This window comes from Mesoplodon bidens, assembly GCF_964165515.1.
Source record: "Mesoplodon bidens genome assembly, chromosome: 1".
NCBI classification, from domain to species: Eukaryota; Metazoa; Chordata; class Mammalia; order Artiodactyla; family Ziphiidae; genus Mesoplodon; species Mesoplodon bidens.
The window spans coordinates 216,386,349-216,395,981 of record NC_138176.1 but is presented as its reverse complement, the minus strand read 5'-3'; the positions used below and the strand labels follow the sequence as shown (position 1 = coordinate 216,395,981).

The 9,633-nt window shown below is 39.3% G+C and overlaps 1 protein-coding gene across 1 annotated transcript in view; it reads right to left on the bottom strand.

Annotated features, from left to right (window-relative positions):
• Positions 1-271: 271 nt before the first annotated feature.
• Positions 272-9,633, bottom strand: part of MGST2 (microsomal glutathione S-transferase 2) — a 30,626-nt gene continuing 21,264 nt past the window's right edge. The window contains 4 exon segments of the mRNA XM_081216396.1: positions 272-496; positions 950-1,031; positions 1,033-1,034; positions 2,802-2,872. Of these exon segments, the coding sequence (XP_081072522.1) occupies positions 321-496; positions 950-1,031; positions 1,033-1,034; positions 2,802-2,872 (331 nt within the window). The 3' untranslated portion in view covers positions 272-320.

Genomic DNA, 9,633 nt, shown 5'->3' with positions numbered 1-9,633 from the left:
TCTTAGAGGTGAGTGACGGCAGTGGTCCACGGAAAGCCCTAGACACAGACAGGTCAGGCTGCTTTCTCCCTACACCAGCAGTCATGACTTCAGCATGTGCTTCTAAAACCTGGGCTCAACCCACTTCCACTGATGCTACAGATCCTCCCCCTCAGAGCAAACTACAGTTGTTAAACTAACAGGAAGATCTAAAGGGGATGTTTCTACAAAGCCATTTCAAAAAAAAGGAGACCTACTTCTTTTAATTGAACAAGTGGCACCATCTAACCTTTAGAGTGGAAACATCTTCTGCAAGCCTTTGAGCAAAGGGAGGGGGAACGTTAGAAGTGCCTCAGTTTCTTGGCAACACTGAAGTCCAGGTATTCATCCAGAAAGCTGTTTGCAATCCCCATGGTGCTTAGGACAGTCAACAAGGCCAAAACCCCCAGACTCAACCGGAAACCAGTGATCCTGCGGGCGGATGCGTGAGAGAGAGAGAGGTGATAAATAAACTGGGCTACAGGGATGAAGCTGGGGAGCCTGGGACAGAACTCTCATTGTGGACACCGCCCAGAACTTCCATGTTTTTGCCATTTGAAAATTTTGATTCATCAGATAAATTAAAGAGGATGCCTAGCCACAGAGGTCAAGTGGCTCCTTTTGGACATTCAAAGGATTATCAAAGCTGAAAGGGATTATTTCCTTGGTAAATTTGGAGATAGTGCAAAATGTTTGCAAGGATTTAAAGTGTGGTGGTCAAAAGAGTGCACACTTAGTGTACAGTTTTATCCTTGCAATTTCCTGGCTCACACCTAATTGTGGAGGGCCTGGTGAGACTTGGCCTCAGGCAACGTAGATCACTTCTGCCGTCATAGCCATCAGTGCTGTATTACTCTCAGGAACAGGAAGCTAATATAGACTCCATCCTGCTACTTTTTGTCTAAATACACAATTCTTGGGTGTTCCTTACCTTTTCTTTTAGCAGCTTTTGAGTATCCCCAGAAATACTGGTGATGGACATATATGTACACCAGACTTAGACAAGTATCAAAAAACTATAGAGAAGAAAAAAAAGACAAGAACATGATGGCAGCCTCTCAAAATGCGGTGTGAAAATTGACAACACTCACAGAACGTGTATCTGACAAAAGACTTGTGTGCAGAACTCTGGCAATTCAATAATGAAAGAAAAACAACTTAATGTTTTTAATGGGCAAAATATTTGAATAGAAAATTCACACAGCAAGATAAACAAATGTACTGATACGCACATGAAAATTTTTTCAACATCATTCAATACCAGCAAAACTGCAATTTAAAACCACGATGAGACGACACCACTTGCACACCCACCAGAATGGCGAACTTTTAAAAAGACTGAAGCATAAAACGTTGGGGGTGTTGGAATCTCATACATTATTGGTGGGAATGCCAAATGGTACAGCCACTTTGGGAAAAGTTCTGGTAGTGTCTTATAAAACTAAACATTACTTTTTGGCCCAGCAATTCCTTCCTTTCCTGTGTATTTACCCAAGAGAAATGAAAGCACATGTCCATAAAAAGACTCGTACAGGATGCACTGCAGCTGTACTCATAGCCAAACACTGAAAACAGCCTGGAAATCTATCCACAGGAGAATGGATAACCAAACCGTGATAACCATACAATGGAGGCCCACTGGCGATGAAAAGAAACAGACAACTTGCAACAAACAGCATGGTGAATCTCAAAAATATTTTGCTGAGTGAATGAAGCATTATACAAGAGTACATACTATGGTTCCAATTATAGAAAGTTCTAGAATGGACAAAACTAAACTATGATTTTTAAAAATCAGAGCATTGTCTGCCTCTGAAAGGGACTGGGAAGGACCTGAGGAAACTTTCTGAGTGGTTGTCATGTTCCATATCTTGATAGGGATTTGAGTGACACAGGTGTATACACTTGTCAAAACTCATCGGATGGTACACTTAAGATTTGTGCATTTCACTAAATACAAATTTTACCTAAAAGAAATGTAAAATGTGGGTTATGTTCTGCCATCCAGTCCAATGAAAACTCTCAATATCTTCCCTACACTCGGGACCCGCTGTCTTCCTCAACACTTCACACATGTAAATTGCCAGAGCCCTCTTAGAAACATGAGAAGTCTGTCTGTGGGACTCTGATATGCTGGATAAAATGAAATTCATTATTTTATTAGGTCATAAACATTTTTTTTGGCTTCTACTATATAGCAGGTATTATGCTAAGGATTGGAGTTAGCTGTGAAAAAGATACAAGCTCCCTGCCCTTATGGAGTTTATCATCAAAGACAGACAACAAAGGGGAAAACAAGAAGAAAAATAGACTTGAACGTGCTGTGAAGGAAATGAAGGAGGATGGGCCGCCAGGAACTGGAGGAGGCCGCCTTTAGGAAGGGTCACGGAAGGCCCCTCTGAGGGGGTGACTCCTGTGCTGGGCCCCGAAGGATGAGAGCAGGAGGAGAAAGGGTGGAAGGGCCACCTGGCCTCTGAGGAAGGGGAGAGATTCTGAGCACGCTGCGGTTTAGAAACTCCCTATCTAATCCACTACTCCCACAAATCCAATGAGAACTGTTCAAGGCAGTTAATAGGCAACCTACTCTGGATGAGAAAGAGTGCAAATTACAACAAGATACCCAAGATATCCTTTGACGCCAGTTAGCCTATCTGCAGCACAGTGTTCTTGGATGCAAACAGACAGCGCTTAGTTTGTTTAAAACAACTTCCAGGATCAGTAGATGTCTGGTTGCGTACCTGCTGTTTAATAGTTGTAAGGACCGTAGTCGTCATTAAACTTACCTTGGTTGAAATACCATCCAGCCATCCACAATGTAATCATAAATACTGGGTAAAACTCCACACAGTTCTGTCTGCAGGAAGAAAAGAGGCGGTCAGCCTCATGCAGCCCATCACAGTGAAATCAAAGGGTTCAAATGGCAGAGGCCGAGCCCCATAATCAAAAGGCACTTCTGTTATTAGTTGTGAATGTGGTCTCACCTGACAAGGACCTGCCACCTTCATTCTCGCCCTTAAGGGATAAAAATATAAGTTCGAAAAAAGTTAAGTCATTCTCTAGAGGACATTTTAGCTGAAATTTCTCAGTTGACAGTAAAAATGACAGGAGGGGAGGTGATAGGGTTGCCTTTAAAAACCAGCTAGATTGGGGGTTATTTAAATCGTAGCAATCAAGTGTCAAACCCAAATGAGGCCACGAGAGTTATCAGAAAGAAAAAGGGATTGAATTTCTCCAAATAAGGTAGCTGATGCTAGTCTGAGCTCCCGTGAAAGGAGCAGGCAGAGTTTGGGTACAGCCCTCAGCTCGCCAAGGATGCCCCATTCAAATGGAAAGCAGATGTTTACAGAACTTCTACATACAGGAGTAGCAGCACTACATCCTTGGAAACTCTTAACAAAAAGTACACGGGTTGTTGGGTCAAATACCTATAAACCCTGCTCTGCACTCGAAAGCTACTTTTCTCCTACATTGGGGAATGTTAAGTTGGACAAACGACTTAACTAACCTCTCTGTACTTCAGTTTCCTCACCTGTAAAGCAGGAATGAATTACAGACCCTGCTACAGAGGAAGGTAAATCCTACATATGAGATAATACATGCATGACACTTAAAAACTGTACCTGGCACAAAGTAAGTATTCAATAAATATTAGCTATAATTATTAGGGTGAACTGTTAATTTTGTGTTCTGTTCCTGCAAATAAATTAGAATTTAGCATATTAGATTTGAAGACAAAATCGCATGTCATATTCATTCTGGATTCCCCCACGTACAGTTTGTTCCAAGTTTTTAAAAAATCACTGAATTAAATTGCAATGACGCCAAAGTTAGCCTATCTGCAGCACAGTGTTCTTGGATGCAAACAGACAGTCCTTATTGTGTTTAAAACAACTTCCAGGATCAGTAGATGTCTGGTTGCGTATCTGCTGTTTAATAGTTGTAAGGACCATAGTCATCATTAAACTTACCTTAGTTGAAATACCATCCAGCCATCCACAATGTAATCATAAATACTGGGTAAAACTCCACACAGTTTTGTCTGCAGGAAGAAAATAAAGACGTGGGTTATTTTATGAAAAAAGACTATACACCAAAGCAGTGAGTTTTCATCTATAGGTAAATGTCTGCCCTCTTCTTACAAAAATAATTATAAGAATTAACCTAAAGAGCATAAATGTCCTTACAGGTAAAATTAGTCTTTCAAGGTGGGACTCAAACATTTTTTAAACCTCAGAGCAGGGCTAAGAATCACTCTCCTACATGTAAGTTGCCAGCAATAGAAATGAAGTGTAGCTCTTTTCCAAAAGACAGGCCTGGAGATGGTCCTGATTCCGAGCCTAAAGATCATTCTGTATCTTACCTAAATAACCCAGAAAATAACTCAATTCACATTAAATGGATTTCTTCCCCAGAATTCCCTTGCATCTATTGCCTTCCATTTGAGTTACTCAGCACATTAAAAATGGTTTTTAAATAATTCCCCTAAAGCCTCCTGAAATAAATGAATGAGTATATTTCATTCCCATTTTATGGAGGAAAAAAAAACTAAAGACTGAGAACCCAAGCTGATGGATGCCTTGCAGAGAAACAGAGGTAGTCTGTGTCATCTCCAGATTCCAAAGCTCTGTCCTAATGTCAAGTCAAATAGCTTCTATTCATAGAAGACTTGGATGGAAAATTTGACACTATTTTAAGCGAAAGGGAATGCTTCTCTGGGAACTATAATTAATTCATCTGCACCTAGCAAAAGGAAAAAAGATGAACTATATTCATCTTCCTTCCTGTGCTACACCCCCAAGTGATCTTGGTTAGGTTGGCTGAGCTCTTTCCTGACAATATCACAACCAGAAAAAAAACTTTAATGTAATTCATAATGAGGTCTTGAGTTGATCCTGGTGGAAGAGTCACAGTCTACAGGATTAGAAATGATCCTACATCCTTCCTTAAGCCGTAAAGCTTAAGTATGTAAGGTTATGAGGCAATTGACCCAGAAACAGTTGATTCTGGTTCTTGAAGGCTGAGTCTTCTAACCCAGGTCACCATGAATGATTTTTCCTTCTTTTTTTTGCTTTTTTTTTCTCTTTTCTTTCTTAATGAAAAAAAAAAAAAGTGTTTTATTTTCTTTTCTTTTCTTTTGTGACCAAGATGGTGACATGGGAGGCTCTTAAACTTCCCTCCTCCCACAGATGCACTGAATGTACAGATACACACAGAGCAATTCCCTTGGAAAGAAATCCAGAAACCAGCTGAATGACTCCTACACATCAGGCGAATAAGAAAATAGCCACACTGGCAGTTCACTGGTGGCCTAATGGTTAGGATTCCAGACTTTCACTGTCGTGGCCCAGGTTCAACCTCTGATCAGGGAATTGAGATCCTGCAAGCCGTGTGGCATGGCCAAAAAAAACAACAACAAAAAAAGAAATGGTAGCCACACTGAAATAAGTAGGAGAAGCTGAGACACACTCTCATCATAAACACCACCCCTAGCATAGCACCATACATTCAGGAGAAAATCCTCAACCCCCAGCTTCTCCCTGAGGAGCAAAGGGTTTAGACTACATATCTAGCACCCCAACTTTTAAGACTTCCACCTGAGGGCTGGGTCCCCAAAACACCTAGTTCTGCAAGCCAATGGGGCTTGCATCCATGAGACCCACAGGACTATAGCAAACAAAGAAGCAATTCTTAACAGAGCACATGAACACTCAGTACAGCTAAGCCTCCAGGGCTCAGTGCAGAGGGAGCAGGCAAAAATTCCTGTCTCCAGTCTTTCTCTAGAAAGGGTTTGACTCCATACTTTACAAGCTGATGCCTGGAGACCCAGTTTCTAGTTTAGCACATATACAAGGGCTAGCTGAGATCCTCTCTGGAGCCCAGGGGAGCTCATGGGCACTTCTCTTGCCTACTTCCTTCAATTTGCTCCACTGATAAAACCAGATTGCCAGCATCTGTCTGGAAGGAGTCTGTACACACATCTGGCACCCCAGCTTTTTTTTTTTTTTTATTAGTTTCTGCTTTATAACAAAGTGAATCAGTCATACATATACATCTGTTCCCACATCCCTTCCCTCATGCATCTCCCTCCCTCCCACCCTCCCCATCCCACCCCTCCAGGCGGTCACAAAGCACCGAGCTGATCTCCCTGGGCACCCCAGCTTTTGCAGCTTCTCTCTGAGGGACCGGCCTCCAAATCACCTAGCTCTGATAGCCAATGAGGTTTGCATTCACAAGTCTCACAGGACCATAGCAAACAAAGAAGCAATTTTAAGCTTTGCAAGCCAGAAGGGAGTGGGAAGATATACTCAAAGTGCTGAAAGAAAAAACTGCCAACGAAGAATACCCTACCCTGCAAAGTTGTCCTTCAAAATTGAAGAGATAAAGAATTTTAGAAACAATATCTGAAGGAGTTCATCACCACCAGACTTGATATAAGAAATGTTAAAGCGAGGTCTTCAGAGAAAAACAAATACTGTATGATATCACTTACATGTGGAATCTAAAAATTTACAACAAACTAGTGAATATAACAAAAAAGAAGCCGTCTCAGAGATATAGAGAGCAAACTAGTGATTACCAGTGTGGGAGGGGGCACTAGAGGAGTGGGGGTGTGGGAAGTACAAACTACTGGGTGTAAGACAGGCTCGAGGATGTATTGTACAACATGGGGCATAGAGCCAATATCTTGTAACAACTGTAAATGGAAAGTAACCTTTGAAATTTTTATTTAAAAATTAATAAAAATACTGACATATGTAAAAAATATAGGTCCTCAAGTTGAAGTGAAAGGATGCTAATGACTAATATGCAAATATATGAAAGCATAAAACTCACCAATAAAGGTAAATATATAATTTAATTCAGAATTCTCTCATATTGCAGTGATGGTGGGTAAATCACTTACAACTCTAGTATAAAGGTTAAAAGACAAGAGTATTAAAAACAAAACAATAATAATTTATTAATAGCTACACAATATTGAAAAATATAAATCTGTGACATCAAAAACATAAAATGGGGAAGGACTGTAAAAATATTGAGCTTTTGAATGCATTCAAAGTTAAGTTGCTGGGCCTCCCTGGTGGCGCAGTGGTTGAGAGTCCGCCTGCCGATGCAGGGGATACGGGTTCGTGCCCCGGTCTGGGAGGATCCCATATGCCGCGGAGCGGCTGGGCCCGTGAGCCATGGCCGCTGGGCCTGCGCATCCGGAGCCTGTGCTCCGCAACGGGAGAGGCCACAACAGTGAGAGGCCCGCGTACCACAAAAAAAAAAAAAAAAAAAAGTTGCTATCTGCTTAAGATGGACTGTTATAAATATAAGATGTTTTAGGTAAGCTTCTTGGTAACCACAAAGCAAAAGTCTATAGTAAAAAAAAAAAGTCTATAGTAGATATATAAAAGATAATGAAAAAGGAATCAAAGCATAGCACTATAGAAAATCATCATATCACAAAGGAAGAGAGCAAGAAAGGAACACAGGAATTACAAAACAGCCAGAAAACAATTAACAAGATGTCAATAGTAAGTTCACACCTATCAATAATGACTTTAAATGTAAATGAACTAAAGTCTCCAATCAAAAAACACACAGTGGCTAAATGGATAAAAAAATATCAGACCCAACTACATGCTGCCTAAAAGAGATTCAGATAAAATAGACTTTAAGCCAAACACTTTAACAAGAGATAGAGATGGTCATTACATAATGACAAAGGGATCAATTCATCAAGAAGATATGACAAGTGTAAATATTTTTTCACCCAACATTAGAGCACCTAAATATATAAAGCAAATATTAACAGATCTGAAGGGAAAACAGACAGCAATACAATAAGAGTAGGAGACTTCAATACCCCACTTTCAACAATGAATAGACCATCCAGATGGAAAACCAATAAGGAAACATTGGGCTTAAACTACACATTAGACCAGTAGACCTAACAGACATATATTCAGAACATTCCAGTTAACAAAAGCAAAACAGACATTTCTTCTCAAGTGCATATGGAATAGGATAGATCAAAAAATAAATAAACTTAAGAATATTGAAATCATATCAAGCATCTTTTCTGACCACAATGGTATGAAACTAGAAATTAATTACAAGAAGAAAACTGGAAAATTCATATATATGTGGAGATTTAAAAACATGCTCTTGAACACGAGTCAAAGAAAAATATCAAAAGGGAAATCAAAAAATATCTTGAGACAAATGAAAATGGAGACACAATATACAAAAACTTATGGAGTACAGCAAAAGCAGTTCTAGAGGGAAGTTTATAGTGACAAACACCTACATTAAGAAAAAAAGAAAGATCTCAAATAAACAACCTAAATTTACATTTCAAGGAACTAGAAAAAGGAGAACAAACTGAGCCCAAACTTAGTAGAAGAAAGGAAAAAGCAAAGGTTAGAGAAAAAATATGAAATAGAGACTAAAAAGATAAAAGATCAATGAAACTAAAAACTGATTTTTTGAAAAGTTAAGCAAAATTTACAAAACTTTACCTAGACCAAGAAGAAAAAAAAAAGGAGACTCAAATAAATAAAATCAGAAATGAAAGAGGAGACACTGCAATAGATCACACAGAAATACTAAGGATCATAAGAAATTATTATGACCAATTATATACCAACAAAGTAGACAACCTAAACGAAATTGATAAATTCCTAGAAATATACAACCTACAAAGTCTGAAACATGAAGAAATAGAAAATCTGAATTGACCAATTACTAGTAAGGAGATTGAATCAGTAATCAAAAACATCCTGACAAAGAAAAGACCAGGACCACAACTGGTGAGTTCTACCAAATACTGAAACAACAGTTAATACCATTCCTTCTCAAATCCTTCCAAAAAATACAAGAGGAGAGAACACTTTCAAATTCATTTTGTGAGGCCAGCATTACTGTGATACCAAAGCCAGACAAGGACATTACAAGAACAGAAAATTATAGGTCAATATCCCTGATGAACATAGATGCAAAAATTCTCAACAAAATTTTAGCAAACTGAATTCAACAATATATTAAAAGGATCATACACCACGACTGAGTGGGATTCATCCCAGGGAAGCGAGGATGATTCAACATACACAAATCAATCAATGTGATACACCACATTGACAAAATGAAGGGTAAAAATCACACGACCATCTCAATAGATGCAGAGAATGCATTTGACAAAATTCAACATCCTTTATGATAAAAACTCTCAATAAACTGTGTATAAAAGGAACACACTTCAACATAATAAAGGCCATGTATGACAAGCCCACAGCTAACATCATACTCAACCATAAAAAGCTGAAAACTTTTCCTCTAAACTCAGGAACAAGACAAGGGTGCCTACTCTCATCACTCCTATTCAACACAGTACTGGAAATCTTGGCAATTAAGCAAGAAAAAGAAATAAAAGGCAGCCAAATCAGAAAGGAAAAAGTAAAACTGTCTCTGCAGATGACATTATATATAAAAACCCCTAAAGATTCCACCAAAAAACTGTTAGAACTAGTAAGTTCAGTAAAGTTTCAGGATACAAAATCAACACACAGAACTTCCCTGGTGGCGCAGTGGTTAAGAATCTGCCTGCCAATGCAGGGAACATGGGTTCGA